At 36.3% G+C, this 22,375-nt stretch overlaps 1 protein-coding gene across 4 annotated transcripts in view; it reads right to left on the bottom strand.

Annotated features, from left to right (window-relative positions):
• nfia (nuclear factor I/A) overlaps positions 1-8,331 on the bottom strand; it is a 180,274-nt gene extending 171,943 nt beyond the window's left edge. The window contains exons 1-2 of one of the 4 annotated variants that reach the window (XM_051095173.1): positions 7,447-8,331; positions 3,001-3,529 (exon numbers count right to left, since the gene is read on the bottom strand). In XM_051095173.1, the coding sequence (XP_050951130.1) occupies positions 3,001-3,529; positions 7,447-7,473 (556 nt within the window). In that variant the 5' untranslated portion in view covers positions 7,474-8,331. The remainder of the gene's footprint in view (positions 1-3,000; positions 3,530-7,446) is intronic. The other 3 variants (XM_051095174.1, XM_051095175.1, XM_051095176.1) reach the window with 3 other exon arrangements.
• Positions 8,332-22,375: the final 14,044 nt, after the last annotated feature.

Genomic DNA, 22,375 nt, shown 5'->3' with positions numbered 1-22,375 from the left:
GCATGTACTTAAAAGGAAACAGTCACTGGTGTCATGTTAGTCTGGGTCTCCACGGCTATTAGCCTCTTTCGGCTGGTTTAAACAGCACACCACTTCGTGGTCCAAACAAAACCACCTGTTTTAACAGGAGGTCAAGGGGGCAACCCAAAACCAAAGCCTGCCCTCCGCTTGACTGGCTGCTAATGGGAGTGGATGTTTATCTAGGAGGTCAAATGCCTTGAAGATGGGGTCACAACCCTAACATCTTAAGCCGCGACCTCTCCCACGTGTGGAGTGCTCCTGTCGTAAATTAGCTACGGTTTTGCGTCCTCAGGCCTCGGCGAACACCACATTTGTGTCTTCTTCTAGTTCTCGTGTTACTTCTGTTAAGAGATTTATGGCATCTGACTAAAATTATGAACTGCGCGACTGCTGAGATTAGAAAAATTGGGTTTTCAAATACATGAATACATGAGAAATGCATTTAAAAAAAACCAGGAAATTTAAAATAAAATACTTAAAAATTGTGCTAAAATGCAGAACTTAAACTTTAACATATGAAAAAGACTGAAAAATATTTGTAAAAATTTGAAACAGTGCAAAAATACTGATACATATTGAAAAATGTGACCCTGGACCACAAAACCAGTCATAAGTAGCAATTAGAATTTATTGATTTTTTCTTTCATGCCAAAAACCATTTTAGTAAAGATCATGTTCCGTGAAGATATTTTGTAAATTTCCTACTGTATATCAAAACTTAATTTTTGATTAGCAATATGCATTGCTAAGAACTTAGTCTGGACATCTTTAAGGTGATTTTCTCAATATTTTGATTTTTTGCACCCTCAGATTCCAGATTTTCAAATAGTTGCATCTCGGCCAAGTATTGTCCTGTCCTAACAAACCATACATCAGTGGAAAGCTCAATTTAAAAAATGTTATGCCTATGGCTGGTTTTGTGGTCCAGGGTCACATATAAAAAGAACTGAGAACTTACAGAACTTACACAAAAACAACCATTTTTTTTCTGAAAAACTATTAGAGAAATTCAAACTTAAGTAAAATGCTGAACAGCAGTGCAAAAATACTGAAAAAAAAATTAGGCAATACAAACTTATCCTTGCAAATTATGAGAAAAATGTTTAAAGATAATGAACTTTAGTGAAAATATTATAGAAATATTTAAAGAACTGATAAGTACAAGTTTAAACTTACATAACAACAATTAATTTTTCTGAGAAACTATTAAATAGATAGAGAACTTCAACACACATGAGTAAAATACTGAAAAATAGTGCAAATATACTGACAAAATATTGAGAAATACAAACTTTACCTTGCAAATTATGAGAATTTTTTTATTTTTTACAAATATTAAGTTTTTCAGAACAAAAGTTGTTCTTATGCAAGTTTAAGCTTGTATTTCTCAGTTCTTTAAACATTTCTTCAATATCTTCACTAAACCTTATTATTTTTAAACATATTTTTCAATATTTTATTAGTAGTTTTGCACTGTTCTTCAGTATTTTACTTATCTGAGATTAAATTTGAATTTCTCTCTATTTAATAGCTTTTCAGAAAAAAATCGTATGTAAGTGTAAGCTTGTATTTATCAGTTCTTTACATATTTATTTAAACTTTTCACTAAAGTTTAATATTTTTAAACATTTTACTCAATTTACAAGGTTACATTTGTATTTCTTAATATTTTTGCACTATTGTTCAGTATTTTACTTCTGAGAGTTTACATCTGAATTTCTCCATTTAATAGTTTTTCAGAAAAACTTAATTGTTCTTACGTAAGTTTAAGCTTGTATTTCTCAGTTCTTTAAATAGAGTAACCAAATTAAAACCCACATAAGTAAAATAGTTAAAATATTGAGAAAATATTGAGAAATACAAATTGTGAGGAAAAATGTTTAAAAATATTACGCTTCGGTGAAAATATTGAAGAAATATTTAAAGAACTGAGTGAAAATGTTGAAGGACAAACCTAAACTTACTGTACATTTAAGAAAAACATTAAAAGAATTCGGAAACACAAATAAAAACCACAAATTACACCAAAAATACAAACTGAAAACCAAACTCGTAACTTATTTCCTCTAGCGTATCTGAGTTTACCTAGTTTGAATCGACTGCTCTCTTCCAGCACTTTCCCCTAATAACGATAGGTAGCCGTATTATTGTCTAGATGAAGTGGGTGTGTTTGTTGGCCTGCACCCCTTTGCCCTGGCAGGACTGTGGGATAAATTTAATTACTGACTTTAGCTCCTCTCAGAAGCCCCACTTTCGCCATCTGTGTATGAGGTCAGGCTCTCTTCAGATGGCTTTTAATCAAGGGGGCTCCAGCAATGCTCCACTGCTTTAAATAAGACAGAGGAGGAAACCTGATCGGCCCGAATGCAGGTCAGCGACGAGCCCTCTTGTTCTCTCGCTGACGTCTCTTATTCACCATCGAACCAAAAAGAAACGGTAACTTCGCCGATTAGGATGTTAGCAGGACGCTCCCCGCTGAATAGGCTTTCAGAACATCAAAACTAAGGATTTCGGCAGGCCGCGGGGAAACGGTGACGGTGTCGTGCTTATCCTCACAAAAAGCTCAAAGGCCCGAGGCCTTTGTGTTCCCACCAAGTCAAAGTAATTCACACGCTCCCGTTTTGCAACCTGCCGTCTGCCAGATAGCCCCGTCGTTCCTACGCGGCGCTAAAGCTCACGTTTTACGGCTTTATCGGGACCTCATCAAAGCGCGAGTCCGTACGGATACGCATTCGCGCGAGAGGAAATGAACGTAATTAAGGTGCTCAGTTTGCCTGGCGAAACAAAGTGCGCTTTTTGTCTTGGGTTTGTGCCGCTGTCAGTGCGAGACGGATCCCCTGCCGCCTTCTGCCAATTAACAGTCGCTCGGTCAGATAGGAATAACTTCACATAAATCACATTGTGTAAATGTTTGCAGTTTGTTTGGGAAATGTGGGATGAAGAAGCATACGCTTTTAGCGAATTCCAAACAGGACTTACCTGCATGCACGAAGTAGGCCAAGTACAGGTCGAGCTCCTTTACGGAAACTCCTATGTGATGCGGCTGCACGCACAGCCCCGGATTCGAGCACTGCGGAGACTTAACCAGCCTTTCGCCGTCAGTACTTTCAAGCGGAATACCTTTGAATAAAATCACCATGACCAGGTCCAAGCGCCACACTTTGTCCGCCTGACGCAGGCAGTCGATTCTCCTCATCTTGCCCTTCTGGTCGGGGTTGGAGAGCACACAGCAAGGGGGCTTCTTCCCGGTGACAGTGAGCACAAAATCCTCGCGGAACTCCGGCCGGATGTCCTTGCGGAGTTTGGCCAGCAGCCGCGATGCCCACTTCTGCTTGACCTCCGGCTTCTCGCTGAGCAGCTCGTCCTTCACGGCTCGCTCCTCTTCCTTAGACATGCGCTTCTCGTGCTTCTTGAAGTATTTTCTCTTGCGGGCCTGCAAGTTGAACCAAGTGTAGGCAAACGCTCTCACATGGGGCAGCAGTGCTTCAATGAAAGGATGGAATTCATCCTGGGATAGAGGAGAAGGGAGCAGAAATTAGTTACTATTTTCTTCAGCTAACGTACAAAAACAACAGCAGATTTTTCACACCAGACACCGTGAAGGCGAAACACACACATCTACATAAAATCCCATTTGATTATTTTGAAAAACGGCCCTCAACTGCAGGACTGTGTCTGTGAACTGAGCAGGGCAGTGTGTGTGTGTGTGCGTGTGTGTGAAGCTCGTCTAGGACATATCTTGGCTCTCTGGCAAGAATGCTGGTCTGTAGGGGTCTGCCAGGGCCGAGAAAAAGCAACAACCGACCAGGAAAATTGGAGTGGCTATTTTTATCTGTTCTCCATAAAAATGCACACACGATTCCAAAAAAGCAAGCTACTTCATTCGCTATCAGCGAGGAGTGTGTTGTTTTCACACAGGAGTGTGTGCGGGGCAGATTGCGCCGGGTTTTGGGATCCCTTCACCTGCCGCTGGTGCACAACCTGGCAGAAAATCAATTTTTACAATGTAACGACAAAAACGTCAGTCCATCTTTTTTTTGCATGTGGTCAAAACTCATTTTTTAGTAGATACGTGGGATTTGCTCTTTGTTTTTTAATCTACAATGAAAATACATTTTTCAAAAATATTACTGTATGATCTCAAAATGCAAGATTTTTCATTTCATATTTTACTTAATAAACATGCATTTCTGTATTCTTCGCTGCCTTAAAATAAAAATAAAAAACAGTAAACACTAATAACCAGGCGAATAAATAACGTGCGGTTTCTAATATGAAATAATTTGGGTTTTACACAGAAAATAACTCAGGGTTTTTATGACATAGAGAGAATAATGGCAGACTGCCAATCACTAGAATAACATTTCCACAAACAGCAATAGCCCTGCATCGTGTCCCAAAACCAACCGTGCGAGAGCACGAGAGGGCTGCCAGCAAGCAAGCAAAGTGCACTATGTGCTGAGCGCAGATTTCATTTGAATAAGCGCAGATATGAATATAACGCGCTGGGACTCGGACCAGTGCTTTTAGAAATTTAACAATTAATTCGGCGTTATTTAGGAACGTTAATTAAATTAATTTCTCAGGCCAATTTCAAGCCCTGCTGATAATGTTGGTTTCGTAATTAAAAATAATCACAGTATGCCATCGAGCAAAAATAAATAAATGTTTATTACAAAAGCTGCGTTTTGTATCATATTAATTACAGCAACAACAGACTTCATATAGATACATATTGCCAGATCTCTTTTGTTACGCCACAGGAAATCAAGGATTTGCATAAGCATATATCATTATTACAGCGTGCGAGAGCGTATATGTTTAATCATATTGTTTCCTTCCTGTCTTGTTCGTGAATCAAACTCCCTTGCCTCCGAGGCATAAAAACTGTATTGTTTCATCTTGCATTTAAGCAGTGAATGAATTCCCTTATCTTCCTTCGCTGACTCTCTCCAAGTAACTTAATCTAAAGTCTAAAATATTGTTCCTCAATTAGTGATAGCATCTATTGTTCTGGCTTTTTACACATGTACATTATGTGCTTTTTTTTATTATTAAAAAATGATCTACACTTAGACTTCTTTTAAAAAGAAAATCAATATGGAAAACCTCCAGATGAGAATCGAGCTTTCTACTGTAAAAACAAGATGTTCACTTTTTCACTTCTCTAGTGATGTTTTTAACCGCTTGCTAAGATTATTTGACGGGTGATACACAACAAACCGTAATTTAACATGCAAATTATAATTACGAGAGCATCCAGTTTTTCTAGCAATTCATGAAAACTGAATTCTACACGCTCGCAGCGGCAGAACAAACAGCTCTTTGCGTTTTGGAGTGTCAATATAGGGTCTGGTTACCATGTCAGGTTTTTTTAGAGTCCTAAAGTGTTTCAAGCTGAACCTCGCTGTCCTATAGGAAGGCCTCAGCAGGGAACAATAGTGCCTCGTGGCCAAAAAAGACACGAGAGTTTTAAAAACATAATGGAAAACGTAACATATTAGAGATTATGATGTTAACACACTTAAAACTACTTCACAGCTAATGCAAGACAAACGTATATATATTTTTTTTATCAACTACATTATGTGAAAAAGTCAATTATTAATTGTTATTTGGATTTTAAATTTTAGATGCAAAATGAAAGCAGTGTGCTGTGATTTTTGGCAGTTGGAAGAGTATTTGAGTCCTTAAATACGACACACACACACACGCTCAGAGAGAGTGAGAGAGAGAAAAAAATAGACCTCATACTGCCTTAACACCGCAACAGAGGAAATCAATTGCCCGTCTCAATTATCTTCAACGCAACTATGATTTTAAGACGTTTAATAATAGTGTAAAATTCCTTGTTTGAAAGAAAAAAAAAGCAGTGCTTTTATTTGTTTGTATTGAAATTTAAACAATGCATGTTGCTTTAAATTTTAAATAACACTTGTTTTTAAAAAGCACTGGACTGGTTTTTTAACAACACTGCTAGTTAAGTAAGGAAATATATGAGCTATATACAAGTTCTTATGGTTGCAAGGCTTCAAGTGTGTTACATTTATAGTGGTTGATAAATTATCAAAAGCTTCCCTTACGGTTTTGCACGGATTTCACAGAAATAAATAGTTCTGAAACAACTTTTTCCAACTAATCCGAGTCTTTCATTCTCAAATCTATGAAAAGACGAATTAGAAGTTTGAGAACTTTCTCAGCTCGCCTTTCTTTACACATTATACATAATTTGTCTTTTTTCGCATGAATCCGCTCCAGTATCTCCAAACAGACTGTAACTAACACGGTCAAAAGAACGTCGCTACACACGACACAATACTGAGGCCTTCTCTTTTGTTTTGTGCATTCAATAAAACGCATTTAACCAAACAGTTTAAAATCACATCAAGACTACAGTATAAGACGACAGCTTTTCCAGACCTGTCACCTCACTTCACCTGCCACCATGATTCACACAATCAATGTGTGTGTGTGTGTTTTTTTTAACCTCTTTTAACTCTTGGTTGCTGTCTATGTTTTGTTATTATTCTGTGATAATTACAAAACAAGCAACGAAGCATCAGAACAGCACATTATAAACTAAGTTATCAAACATGACAGCAGCAAATCTAACAGTCTTGACTTTTAAGTTAAAAAAAAAAACTTATTTTAAACTTTTCAATATTTAGAACTGTTGCTAAATATTAGAAATGTACAGAGAGTGAAGCTTGCAATAATCTGAATCAAAGAGTTTCTGCTGCCTTGAAGAAAAAAGTCTCATGTAAGCAGCAGAAAAGCTTTTCATTGCCGGCAGCTGGTTGAAACTAAAGCTAATAGAGAAGACGCTATTTTGTATTGATATTTAATAACAAAATGCACAGAAATACGAGTAGTCTGATCTCAAATATGTTTAAACGTGTAGACGTTTAAACTTAAAACAGCTGAAGCTTTTAAAGTCATGCAGAGTTTTTATTTTGTATTTCACGAGTGCTTTAAGGAACCCAGAGTGCTGTGAAAGAACTCTTTAATCTTCGGGCAAGCGTAAAGTAACCTAATTCGAAAATATTTCTGTGCTGAATCATTAAAGAACTTAATTTTTAAGAATGCAACCGGATCAAATGTGCATAACGTTGACTTCTGAGCTCAGTGTAACGTTTTCTTTCCTGCACAGCGCTTAAGTTGCTAAATATCAACGTCCGTCTCCGTGCAAAAAGCGGCTGAATAAAAAATACATCTATAGATAAATGCGCACAAGAAACATTTATGTGTAAGGTGGGCGCCATCCGCCATGTGGTAGTTCAGTTGGCTCTGTCAGAGCCGAAATGCCTTAGTGCACACTAAGTTACTTGTCTTAAGCAAAGGTTAGCCCCTATCCGCGCTGTCCCGGCCAAAGACAGCGCTCAAACGCAACAAACAGAGTTAATAATAGACGAAAATATCACTTACCTGTGTTAGGCATAGCGGAGAATACATATCTGTCGGTTTTAACTCTTGAATTGGCGATGTATATGTTGTGTGTGTGTGCGTGTGTGTGAGTGAGGGTGTGTATGTGTGAATGTATGGGGTGTGTATGTATATGTGTGTATGAAAAGAGAAAAAAAGAGAGACAGAGAAGAAGGGAGAGAGGGAAAATAAAGCCTTGCTTCTTGCTTTCACATTTCCAACTCTGCGAAGTGTGCGCGACGCTTCAGCGCTCCATAGAGCTGAACTTTAACCCCGCCTCGAGTTACACACATCTACTGTACTGTACTGTTAAAGCCGTATATCCAAACTTTCGGCATTATCATCAAGTGCAGCCTTAGAGAAAAGTCCCGACGACGGATGGATGGAAGTACGCGGAGATTTCACAGAGCCATGAGTGAAACAGTGCTGATGAAGCGCCGAGAGGAGCGATTATTTCATCTTGCGGTCGTTTGAATAGAAAAACACGATAGAAAAAGTCGTCCGGATGCGTTACAAAACTCGCGTTTGATTCATTCTTCGCTGTCTCTTATAGCGCCGCGCCGTGCGCTCGCTCGCATCCGCCGTGAGGCATGTGGCGGTGCGAAGCAAAACTGAGGCGGATTTACGAGCAGCGAGGAGGGCTCGGCATGCTTAGGAAGATTGTAATATCCTTAAAACCCCCTGTTGCAAAAGCTGCCACTTGTGTCGTGGTTAGTTTCGACCTGAGAGAGAGGGAGAGAGAGAGGCAGAGAAAAAAAGTGAAGCAAGCGCACGATTCGAGTCCGCCGAGACGAAGCTCCCGTTCACTTTTGCCGTTCAAACTCTTGGGCTCTTCCATCAGCACAGCGCCCTCAATATCGGCACTAGAGCCATACACATGCGGGACAAGAGAAATGTGCACTCCCAATGCCGTTGCACTTCGTGTACACCAAGTATTGTAATTCAGAAACTGTGATATAAATTTAACTTGCATATTTTGACGTGTACTTGATAGGCACCGAATTTTGAGGATTTTCTTCCGCTTTCATTTTAAACAAATAAATAAAGAAGTAGGCTACTTCTGAGAAATAAACATTTGGGGAAATAAGACATTCGTATTGCATTCACTGCCCTCACTCATTATAATTTCAGATTTTACAAATCAGCAATAAATTTAATGCAGTTCTTGCAAAAGGTGCGTTTGAAAACAGCATAAGTGCAACTGCTTCATATGCATAATTAATTAAAATACTAAATCAAATGTGATAACATTTAATTATTAAAAAAAAAATGCTGTGTGTCTTTAAATAGCCTACACGTTGGCATATGAACAACCAGTCAGCTGGTTAAAGGTTTACCAGCGTTAAGTACAACATGGCACAACAATTCTTGCTTCGTTTGGAGAAAGTACGCGAGATTCATATTTACCGCTAATTATTTTTGCCTCACTAAAAGAACCTGTTCAAAAGAGCCAGTCGTCCAGGAACCGAACCATCCTGGTCGTGCAGTTGATTCACTAAAAGAATCGACTCAAAAGAGTCATTCTTTTGAGAATCGGACTAGACTTTTTGCGTTTTATGTTTACCATAAAGTAAAAAAGTCCGTCACTCGTTTGGAAATCGGACTTTACTGCTCGCGCTTTGTTTATGACACAAAACGTCGACTTACGAATTACCGCGGGATATAAATCACTCAAAATAACTCTAGAAAAGCATTCTTTCCATCACTACAACAGCAATACATACTGTAAACCAATGCTTATTTTGTTCCGTATGCTCTTGTATGTTTATCCAAACCTGAGTATTTCAAGCAGCATTTCTTTCCTCATGTGTTGAACATTGTTTCAGAATATTTTGAAACGGCCATTTATAAGCACCAGTGCTTTCAGTATCATCTTTCATTTCTGTGAGGCCTGTCTTGAAAGTATTTGAGACTGATGTGCGGCTGGCGTGTTCCTTAAGAGCATATGCCTATTGATATTTATATATGAGATTTTGATATTTCAAAGAGCCGATAGAATAGACCACACAAAATGAAATTGCGCATGTTTTGTCCAAAATTCATCTGAATAGCTTCAATGATTTAAAAGTAAGAAGTGGACACTGATGGATAGGAAAGCGACTGCCAAATGCAATGTTATGTTTCTAATCACGTGTACTGAACGTGCAAACATCATTAATAAGCAAACCTAGTTCATGTAATTAGTTTGGTTGGCACTCAACAGCGTTTTATTATTAACCAACCACTCCGCCTGTAAGTCAGTCGGGCGCCCCCTAGAAAACGGCAACGTGCAGGCTTCATTTCAGGGCACACACAGTGTTTTCCAGAAAGACAGGATGATATTCTACGATACTGGAGAGAAAAAAAAAGAAAACACTTTATTTCATAAAGTCAACTATTTGAGGTGCATCAAAATCGCAACCGTGAAACAAACACTAAGCTGAGTTCTGTTAAATCTAAGATAAGTGATCATTTACATAGCACTGTGTGTGATAAAAATGATAGGAAACTGGATATTAATTATGCTCACAACTCACAGTCACACTAACTTGCTGCAGGTGCACGTCCGTCCCTCTGGTATTTTCATGAGCTACTCTGTGATTGGGCAAAGCAGTGAAATTCAAAGCTCACGACGCCGCTATTGGGCAAGTTTTACGCGCATGTGAAGGCAACCACTCCTGCACGCCGCAAGACAAACTCCCTCAGACACTTGGTTTGTCGGTAAACAGCCTCGCGGAAACACAAATAAATTAGATTGGGAATAGAGAGAGCGCTTATCTTCATGATATCGGACTTCTGTTTTGTTTTGACAGCCTGACGGGAATGCAAAGGCTCGAAATGTGCAACATGGTCTGTCAGACCTGAGGTTTAAATGTGGTGTCTCAAACTTTATGATGTATTATACAACTGACATATTTTGATTACAAAAAATAACGGAACTAAAAGCAGTTATAAATATGTATTTTCAAATGTCTTGACATTGAGCGAAAAACGAAGCAATACCCTAAATAAATTAAAGGTATTAGGCTCCTGTCAACCTTGACACTTATTTCAGTACCCTATATATGATATATTTTTCTCAAAATTCCACTTGAGATGGCACAATCAAATTTATTAACACTTACATATATCACCTTTGATAGAATGTTTCAAATATTTAAAGAAAACTGCTTTGTAAATAATCTTTTGTTGTTGAAATGCACCGATTTATTATGATCATTTATAAACACACACACACACACAATAGTTTTTGTTGCACTGCGAAGAAAACTAGCTCTTGCCGTTCTCAATAAAACACAAAAATGTTCTTTTCCATTCCTGGATATTTGACAGGTACCCAGGTGTGCACTTTGACTTGGTTTAGAGCACTAAAGTTGCAATCGATTTTGCAGGTCCCGCAAACGTAGTAATTTTAATGGGAACTTTACTGTTGAACGGTAACGGGTTCTGGACGTCTCGCTTGTCTTAAAACGGGAGTCGCGTTGCATCGTTTAGCCTATATTTACACACGAACTGCGTGTCGACAGATCAGCCACCTGTATTTAATCATGCAGCCTTTACAAAGCTCAAAAGCGGCCTAGAAAATTCACAAGAATTGGATTAGTTATTAAAATAATATGACTTTGTTGTAATGTTTTCAGAAAGTCGAATTTAAATGTGGGCTAGTAATAAACACCAGATATTGTTTGATTTGTGAAGCTTCTTCAAATGCCCCCTCAGGCCTAAAAGTCTTTAGGTCTGAATTTAAAAACTCCAGTCTATATTTTTAAATCCAGTGTAGATATTTAGATATTTACAATCACATACACTTGCCTGTACGTCATTTACGTTTGCGCATTGTTTTCAGCACTGATTGGTTAAACGGCGCCTATAGGCCTGATGACGACATGTCCATTGATGAAGACGCGGGAAGACTCAGGTAAACTGACTGAACTGAAAACTATCAAATAAATAAGCAATTTAGCAGATATGTTTTTGTAGAATGACAAAACAAATGAGCGCAAATTAACTAAAATTTACACGACGAATATCAACTTCGTGTTCACTTTGAAAAAGGTAAAATTAAACCCATTGTACTTGGTCATCTGAATGACCCCTGTTTTTACACTCGATTTAGTCTTGCATATGATATTTAACGTGCATCTTTTAGGCTTCAGGCCTATTTAAATCGTGGTGTTATAAAATAAAAACGTTATTAAAAATGAAACATTTTGTTGTGTGTTGTCTAACACAACAGTAAATAAGCTACCAAACCTACACCGCTTATTATGAAGCAAGACGAATGTTATCAAGCGAACAATGTATAACAAGAAAATTACATTTATAACAAAAATATAAAATTCTCTTAATTTTGTCTCGTCTAATTGTGGCAGACATTAGAGACGCCTTTATAGTATTTTCTGCCAAGTTCTACGAGAAGGCACTGAATGCCAAGGCAACTGTGCCAAGGCTTTTGGAGGCAGAGTGGCAAAGACGAAGCAAAAACTGCAGTGTGTAAACGACAACGGAGCGAACTACATGGACTGAACTCTTCGAAACTATAATTTGGGTTTTATTGTGCATTTTCAGCTTATTTTTAAAGGTGGGACCAAATCAGGTAAGGCACCTAATCCACTTGGATGGAGTTTCTCCTCAACTTATGTGGTGGACGTGAGTACAAATCACTTTTTATTCAATATTAGGACAAAAGAAAGAAAAAAACTGAATAAGCTACATCTGCAAGGTATTATTTGAGAATCCGTTCGGGTTTCGGGTGCGAAAGCACATCGCTGCCAGACGAGTCCGCATGTGTAAATCGGTGTGTGCGTGTGTGTGTAGGGGGAAAAAAAGTGTGCGCGGAAGTTTCACTGAACATCTCGATAGTCTTCAGGGGTAAAAAGGCGTAAAACTCAGCGTTAGACCGCCATCTAATGAAAAACTATCCTCAATGTGAGCAAAACTTCTGGTGTAAGAAGTAAATATCTTTGGATGTCAATGAATTCATGCTGTTTATCAATTTAAGTGGAGCCAATAAAATAATTAAGTAAGCATTTTTTAAATAAATAAAAAACTCTAAATTTTGACAGCTGCAAGAAGCACTTAAAAGCGCTTAAATTATTATATTTTTAAAAACGCGATTTTGTTAAATATTACGCAAGTGCAGAAATGTGCATTTCCCCCCCCTTAAAAAACATACTCGGAGTGTCAATATTGCTTTTAAAAATGTACATTCTCATGTAACCCTCATGATGAAGCACGCATCTTAATTTATATGCAAATAAATTAAAGCAGCAACTCGAAATATTGACATATTTAAATGATTGTAGTTTGCATAAAGGCATTCTTGTCAAATTCACCCGTTCTCTTTATGCAGGATGCGTCAGTTGAAAATTAATTGTAAACTGATGAGTTCCAGCTCATAATCATACTCGTAACAAAATAATAAAACAACCTAAACATACATACAATGCAAATGAGTTTAAAAGAAACAGCATAAAACCATAAAGAGAGAAATTATTCTGATGTGAAAAACGTACGCCTTTATTCTAACCTTGTTTAATGACTAATTAAAAGCCATACAAAGTGAAAAAGAGAAATGTAATTTCTACTTAAGGTTTTTGTGAACATGAGTGAAAAATATAACATCTAATATAGACCAGAACTCATTAAAACAAAAGAAAATACCTAAGATAAAAAAAAATATTTCTGCTGCACTTTAAACCCAAATATGAAAATATTACTTAAAAAGGAAAGTAGTCTACTAATCGTACAACATAATAATGACATTATTAAACAATAATTATTTTTATGATTCCAATAAAGATTTATAAACGTATCACCTCTTGCATATAATCCCAAAAAGACTGTTTATGGTAATAGCATCATAAAAACAATTAAGCATTTCATTATTATTATAATAGCTGTTGTTGTAATTATTAATGTAATTTAGAATATAAATGATTATTTATAATCGACTCAATGCTCATCATAATTCATTAATTTAGCCCGAAGTCTTTCCTCATTCTAAGCGGTCAGCCATCAAATATAGGTAGAGACTCCACCTAGAGGCTGCAATCGGAACGACACGACTGTAAATACAACACGTCTTACCTTCAACGTGATTAAATAATATATAACAAAAAATAAGGTAGGTTTACCTTTTTAGACGCATTTGTGAAATATAATTAATATTTTAAAGGAATCCGTAATTTAAGAAAAACCTAACAAATGCTCTGCTTAAGAGTGTTTTAAACAGTAAATAGGCTCAATTTTAATGTGGTAAACTATCCATGTTATTTATGCCGTAAGAGCAGGTCAATTTTATCAGGCTGCATTCCGGTTTCATCGCGTCTAGCCATTTTTATCTGTAAGAAAAGCTCGTTTTGCTGCTTGATATTGCTAACTGGTGTGTATTACCATATTATTTTAATGTATTGTTTTAATTATGGACACAGTGGTTTGTAGTGCAAACAGTTTTACCGTTTACTGCACATTGTTATTCTTCTCATTTCCTATAGCGGCTAATGAACCGGAAGTCGCGCCCATAGGCTTACCTCCTTGTTAAAGAATAAGGTGGATAAATACATGTAGAAAATATCATCAATAACTGAAACACAACTAATGCATTATTAGGTGAAATTACTTATAAGAATACATATGGTCAGTATTTTTATTTGTTGTCAGTTCAGCAAATAATATTTTACTAATACATTATTGTATTTCAGTAAATCATTGTAGGCGGATGATACTTAATGTTCTGAATGATCTAGAGTCCAGAGTGAACTGGAGATGTGTAACTAATTCACCTTTTTTCCTGCATTCCATTAAAAGCCACAAGAGGGTGATCTTTCTATACAGAAGCCCCTTTGATATCCAGTCTGAGCAGCTGTAATGCTGAGCTCCCTTCAGTTCAGCAAGAGTGCTTTGTCCATCAGTGTTGTAAAATATCAGTAGCACTGTAATAAAGGAAAACTGGAAACGAAGACAAATTTTTCTTGTTTACTTTGTTCACCCGAATGATGCATGTTTGGGAACGATAAACGCAGTTTTTATCCAGGTGGCCTTCTGCCGGCTCGAAATGTAAATACCACCCAAGCTCGGGAGTCCCACGCTCAAACGGCACACACCTGGAGCGGTGGCACTGAGGGGCAGGGGTTTTGTAGGATGGGGGCAGACGAGGGGATCCGGGGCTACAGTTCTGCTTAGGCAGCCGGAGGGTAATAACATTATCCAGAGCCATAGCAGCTTGCCTTCGGGGCTTTGCCAAGCCGGGCCTTATGAATAAACAACAAGAAACACAACAGAGGATCTCCTTACTCTAGTGCTATTGTGCGTTTAAATAGGCCGAAGCTTTAATACACTCAAGAGTTTGCATGTCTGAAAAACGACAGGTGACTTTTAAAGGGATGCGGAATACAGTTATACAATGGCGGCGGTTTATTTTAAAAGCATATTCAAGGTTTCTGTTGATATTCTAGGTTTCAATGTTTATGTATGATGATAATTACCTCCAAAAATATTTTCTTTTTCTTTTCGAATCTGGGTTATAGAAAGACTTAAGGCTTTTATGTAGGAGGAAGTACTTTCTTTCCATGCAAAATGAAACACCTTTAGTTTTGTTTTTCTATCCTTTGTAAACATTAAAATACTCACTGTTTTAATAATACAGGCACAAGATATAAACACTGAGTGTTTACATGAGTTTAGAATAAAATATAAATCACTTAATAACATTTAAGTTCATGTATAATGTTGATTTCTTCCAAAAATTAATTTATTTAAAAAAAAGTGTTATATTGAGGCACTTACAATGGAAGTAAATGGGGCAAATATGAAAATGCTCACTGTTGCTGCCACAAGATGCAAACAAATTACATGAAAAATCACTTATTAAACCTTGCTGTATAAAGATATAGAAAATTATGCAATTTTATCATCATAGCAACTCTGTAAAGCCCAATAATGGCTGTAAAAGCTCAAATAATCATTTTAACAGAAGAATTAAAGGTTTTATAAAATAAGATTTATATTTCTGCTTTTAACTACTCAAAATCAGTCCAATTTACTTACATTTCAAGTTTCTAAAATGTCTAAAAATGAGTACAAGATTAAAGAAAATACTAATTCAGATTTTTAAAGTTTTAAAGTTGTCAACATTGTCACCAGTGTTACTTTAGTATTATTTATATACTATTTATTATAAGCAAACTAAAGAAAAAAGCAGATAAAAAGATAAAATAAAACTATTTATATACTATTTACTAGCATTTTGAATTTTTATATTAAGTTTTTATTTTCATTTTAGTGCATGTTTTAGAAAATTATGTGCTTTTGTCAGTTCTATTAGGTTTAATATTAATTTTTAATTTTAATATTTAACTTATCTTTATTTTTATTGGAGTTTTTAGTTTTAGTAATTTCAGTACTCCGACTTTTATTTTTAAGTCAGTTCAAATTTTCATCTCATAATTTTATTTCACATTTATTTTTTTTTAAATATTTGTTAAATTAATTTAAGTGACACTGAAGACATTAAAAATGTTAGAAGAGTTCAAATAAATGTTGTTCTTTTGAAATTTATGTTAATCAAAAAAATCCACAAAATAATATTGTTTCCCCCTTTTCAACATTGATAACGTTCAAGTACATTAGGACAAACATCAAAAATTATAAATCATAAACTTTAGAACAGTAGATGATATTTTAGAGTTGAGAATAATACAAATATATATATACATATTTATCCAATAATCACAAATAAATCAGTCATACCGATATATATTATTTGTGAATGCATTTTTATCTAATTTTATTTCACGTTTATTTTTGTCTTGATTTTCGACTTCGATAATTGTTTTAGTTCACAATAACAACACTGAATTCCATAAATGCAGTCGACTGAGCATAACTTGCACTGAACCTGGAATGTTCCTTTAATATTTTTTAAAAATCATTCAAATAAACCTGTTTTCTAAATTTTTTCGATTTCAGCGTTTTATAGTTTAATCAGCGTTGAGAAAATGCGGCCGTGGCACTGCCGTGTGTGTGTTTGTGTTTGTACGGGTGAGACGGGGTGGGGGAGGAGTGCTGGTGCTGGTTTGGAAGCAGTGGGCTCCACCTGCTGCCACTGAGATGCCAGCGCTGGAATCTGGCCAGGATTGGCCCACAGTATTACCCCCCTCACACACACACACACACACACGGGAGATGTGTGAGTCAGGCCTGCACAGCGCTCTCTCCTCATTCACAAACACAAAGCTAACAGGCACGACTCGGCTCGCCTTCGCTGTGTGTTGTTCGATAAATAAAGTGAGGATTTTTTTTTCCAAGCGCCACAAATACTGTGAACAATAGGACTGATGTGGTGTTTAAAGGCCTGTTTTCACTCAGACAGATTGGGCGTAGATTAATGAAGAGCGGTGCTTACGACGGTTCTAATGAGTGCGGTGCGCTGCAGACAGAGGCCTTGATAAGACGAGAGGCAGTTGTGAGAATAAAGAGGAGTGAAAGGAGACAGATGGGCCTTACGATGGTGTGAGAAGACAGGAAACACACACGAGGAGTTATGAAGAGCAACTCAATGACTGTGTGTGTGTACGGCCGTCTTCTGTACAAACCACATAGGGTTTATGATTAATTATTATTCTTATTAATAAAATGTCCTTATTTTTGCTAGCAGATAAGGTTGAAATTAGAAGCAAATGTTGTAAGGGTTCATTTTATCAATTTAATCAGTAAACTCCGACATGTTTTAAAAATACTAAATGGTTATCAAAGTTCCTGAGACATTTCACTAATGAGTATTTTTTTTGTTTGTTTGTTTGTTTTTAAATTAATATACGCTATACTTAAAAAGTGAAATTTCTTGCCAATTATATAATACTGTTTTGTAAACTAAGAGAGATTAATAATAATAATTAATACTTTTATTAAGCAAGGAATTTTTAAATTGATCAAAAGTGACACTGAAGACGTAAAATTTTAGAAAGAACTCTATATCAAATTTAGTTTTTTCAACTTTATATTAATCAAAGGACAAAATCATTGTTTTCACAAAAGATATTGTTTTCAACATTGATAACGTAAAAAACTACGAAAACAACACGCTTACAAATCCTAAACTTTAGCACAGTAGTGTATATACACACACACACACACACACAATAATCATAAATTAGTTGCAGAAATGTTATAAATATAAATAATAAATCAAATAAATTTACACAACAACAACAACAACAAAAAAATGTACAACTATATATATATTTAAGAGTTGAGAAAAACTAATATATATTTATCCAATAATCGATAATCATACATAAATTGGTCACAGAAATTAAATGAATTTGCTATATATATATATTCTTACTTTTTCTTTTAAATAAATCCATTTAATTTCTGCGACCAATTTATATATATATACACACATATATATATATATATATATACATATTTATTTATTTATGACAGATTGCATTTTTATAGTTATCAACATTGTCATCAGTGATATTTTAATATTATTTCTACATTAATATGCCATTTATTAGCATTTTTAACTTTTTTATGTCCTTTCTTTTTCATTTGAGTGTAAATTTTAGAAAAATGTGCTTTTATCATTTTGATTAGCTTTGATGTTAATATTTTAACATTTGTTCACTTTTTATTAGCTATTTATGTTTTTTTTTATTGTAGCAATTTTAGCACTGCACCATTATTTGGTGATGTCAACTTAAATATTTCTATGACCAATTTATTTGTAATTATTAGATAAATAATTAAAAATCAATAAATAGTTAACAGATTGCACTCGCAAAGAGCAATTTCTAGCTTTTTAAATATTTGATAGCTGTGCATAATAAAATATATATCCAATATATAATTACATGAATTTACATAACTAAATTCCATTAGAGGCTTGGACCCATTATTTTAAAATAGTGATATTTCAGTTTTCTAGAAACGTGGGAACCATGAACTGCTCACCATTTTCACAGAACATTAAAATGTCTATTTAATAACAAAGATGATATCTTTGTGGCTTTTTAAGATTTTGTTCATGCCATATTGTCATATGCCATTTACAGATTTCTATGATCATGGAGATCTGTTTTATTGTTTTGATGTACTGTGCAATAAAATTATTTTAATTATTTAATTTTTAAAAAGTAAAACAGAATTAAACAAAACTGTCATACATAACTAAATAAAATAGAAGTTAATAATATTGACATTATCAGAAAAATCTGTGGGAATTCCAAAAAAATCAGTTCTGAGAAATCACGCCACACATGTCCGCCAATGTCCAGAACTCACGGAGAGCCTTTCTTAAAAACAAGCCTCCAGGCAAGTACGGTCCATATGCAAGCTGTTGCAATAGCCAGGCATATGCTGGGTATATATAACACGTTTTCACCCTCCCCCTCATTCCTTCTGTTTGATCGCGGCGCAGACCGCCAGGAGCACACCAGACCGCATGCTCACTGTTCGTCGCATACGTGCGTTCATTCAGCACAGATACGGGCGCATAAAGGACGCGAACATCAATGGAGAGAGTCACGGTGAGAATGCAAAGGCATCGGGCGCACACACAAACAACCTCACGTACACAGACAAACAGATGTGCGAGGCAACCTACCCACCCTAAACACTTTAAAAAACACTACGAGACACCTGACAGCTGTTCCTGGCTGGGGGGGAAAAAAAGAAAAAAAAACGGAGAGGGAACGATTTGAAGCTCGGCGCACACAGCTGGATATGGAAACAAGTCCCTCTCCCAACATACACTCGCTCGGCTCTCAGCATGCAGGAACCGACAGGTGACGGAGATGAAAATTAACTACAAGGACGATCCCAAGCGAGTTCCCTTATTACGCCATTGAAAAGCCTTCAATACAAGCGGACTCTGTTAATCACGGTAGTTCAAGACTGACCCCCTTTTTTTTCAATAACTTCCTGCTTTTCTCCTTTATATTGGTCCAATATTCTTTAAACTTTTCGTAAATGCAGCGAAAAATTAGATGCCGGCTACTTTCATGTCTACGATTAGAGGTTAACCCCAAAATCCCATATTACATCACTGTAAATCCTTTGATACAATCCTACTCGATCGCTGCAGAGTTTTTGGTAATTTTCTGTCTTTCTCCAATATATCAGACTAATAAAGAGGCAAAAGTGGAAAACATAACACAAATAATGTAAGATCGGCCTAGCTTTCAACTTGACTTAACAATAGACGGTCAATGAGGTGTTGTCTATTATTTCAATAAGGCGCATGAAAAGTCAGTGATTTTAGAGTGTATTGTAACAAACGTATTACGAATAGGCATTCGTAAGATGCGAAATACATACAGCCACGTGCGTTTCGTGACATATTGGATGTGAAATGTCCACTGGGCGGTGCTAAAAGAGTGTTTGTTTTTTTCCCCTGAACAGATGAACGTATGTTGTACGTTTTATGTGACGTTGGTTCTGTACGTGTCACCGCAGTTCCGACTTGAAATGTCCTGTAACTCTAATGCTCTGTGATGTTTTAAAATAACGTACCATCTGCACTACACCTAAACCTACCCGTTAGTATGAACAAAAGCAAATGTAACGTAAAAAAAATGTGTTTTAGCTTGTTTTTCGATCTCTTATTATTCAGTTCTTTCATCGTGAGTCATGTTTTTCACAGGATTCGTACCCAAGGATTCCGCATCCAAAGTCCAATTCTGTGCCGACTGAGTTTCCGATTAAGCTTTTTACATCCAGAAAGTGAAACGATTCCAAGTGCTCACTATTTTACCCCCTCTAGTGTTTATTTCTGTTGGAAACCGCTGTGATATCTACTCATTGGTACTTATTTCATGTCTTGCGAAAAAGGTCCCACAGATACGTTTTCGTCATGAGATCAGGTAGATGCTACCAGAAGGCAATCCATACGAATTTCCTTTTTATGCCACTGTAAATCCTTTGATACGAGCAGACTCTGCTGATCGAAGTAGCGTTAAAGAGTAGAATACTTTGTGAATTATACAAATTCAAGACTGACCTCTGTCGTTCTTCATTATATTGTTCTAGTAATGCACCAAGAGGATAATATGTAACAACATGATCTCATGACGAAAATGGGAACTTTTCGCAAGACATAAATTAGGTACAGCTATATACCTTTCATGACATATTCGATGTGAAATGTCCCCCCGGAACAGACATATGGTACGTTTTATGGGTGTCACGCCAGTTCCAAGTTGAAATGTCAAAGTTGATCTTGTGACGAAAACGTACCTGTGGAAACTTTTTCACAAGACACGAAATACGTACCAATAAGTACATATCACTGCAGTCTCCGACAGAAATGAACACTAGAGGTGTAAAAACAGTGAGTACTTGTAATCGTTTTCATACACAGTTACGATCACAGCTTCATATGTTTCACTTCTCGGACGTAACAATCTTCCTTGGTAGCTCAGCCTGCACGGAACTGTACTTTGGATGTGGAATCCTTCCATGAAAAACATGTCTCATGATGAAAGACAAGCTAAAACGGCATGCTTGCGATTGTGTTTTTACATCACATTTGCTTTTGTTTATACTAAAAAGGTAGGTTAAGGTGTCGTGTAGATGCTACATTATTTTTAAACATCGTGGAGCATTAAAGCTATAACGCCACTCAACGGACATTTCCAACCTGACCTCATGACGAAAACGTACCTGTGGGAATTTTTTTGCAAGAAGCAAAATATATACCACCAAGTACGTTTCAGGAAGTATTCGATGTTGAATGTCCACTGAGTGGTGCTAAAAGACTGTTTGTTTGTTTCTTTCTCTGAACAGATGAACGTACATACGATACGTTTTATGTGACGTTGGTTTTGTACGTGTCACCACAGTTCGGACTTGAAATGTCCAATGAGTGGCGCTGTAACTCTAATCCTCTGTGATGTTTTAAAATAACGTACCATCTGCACTCGATAGTATATTAACAAATGTGAATGTGATGTTAAAACAATCGCAAGCATGCCGCTTCAGCTTATTTTTCTATCTCTCATCTTTCAGCTCTTTCATCGTGAGTCATGTTTTTCACAAAAGGATTCTGCATCCTAAGTCCAATTTTGTGCCGGCTAAGCTACCGATCAAGCTTGTTACGTCAGGAAAACGAAACATATGGAGCTGTAATCACAACTGTGTATGAAAATTATTACAAGTGCTTGCTGTTTTACTCCCTCTAATGTTCAGTTCTGTTGGAAACTGCAGTGATATGTCGTTATTGGTACGTATTTCGCATCTTGCGAAAAAGTTCTGACAGGTATGTTTCCGTCATAAGATCAGGAAGATAATATCAGAAGGCAATCCAAACGAATTTGTGTAATATCTTAGATATAAGCACACTTTGTTGTGTTGAAGAGTAGAATACATCATGGATTACATCAGTTCAAGACTGATCTCTCTCTTTAATAACTTCTGTCTTTCTCCATTATATTGTGCCAGAAATGGTGCATAAATTATGTGCGAATGACATTTCAAATTTGTAGACAAAGTGCCAATGACATGCCATCCATCATTTCAATAAAAGATGCATAAAACTGCTCCACAATTAATGATTTTAAAATGTATAGTGGCTGATTTGCAAAAATTAGGCTTTCCTATCCACATTAAAATCACTGAAAATCCTTTGATACCAGTGGACTCCATTGATCATAATAGTGTAGTGGATTACACCAGGTCATCGCTGACCTCTCTATTTAATCATTTCCTGTTTTTCTCCTTTATATAAGTCAAAAAGTGAGAAAACGTAATAAACGATGCAAGAACGGTTTAACTTTATATTTCCCAGCCTTAAGGTATAGTTCACCCAAAAAAGAAAATTCTGTCATTAATTACTCACTCTCATGCCGTTCCAAACCAGTAAGACTTTCGTTCATCTTCAGAGCACAAATTAAGATATTTTTGATGAAATCCAAGAGCTTTCTGACCCTGCATAGACAGCAATACA

The sequence above is a fragment of the Labeo rohita genome, chromosome 22, assembly GCF_022985175.1.
Source record: "Labeo rohita strain BAU-BD-2019 chromosome 22, IGBB_LRoh.1.0, whole genome shotgun sequence".
Classification (NCBI taxonomy): Eukaryota; Metazoa; Chordata; class Actinopteri; order Cypriniformes; family Cyprinidae; genus Labeo; species Labeo rohita.
Note: the sequence above shows the minus strand (reverse complement) of the source record. Positions and strands in the feature narration are given on the sequence as shown.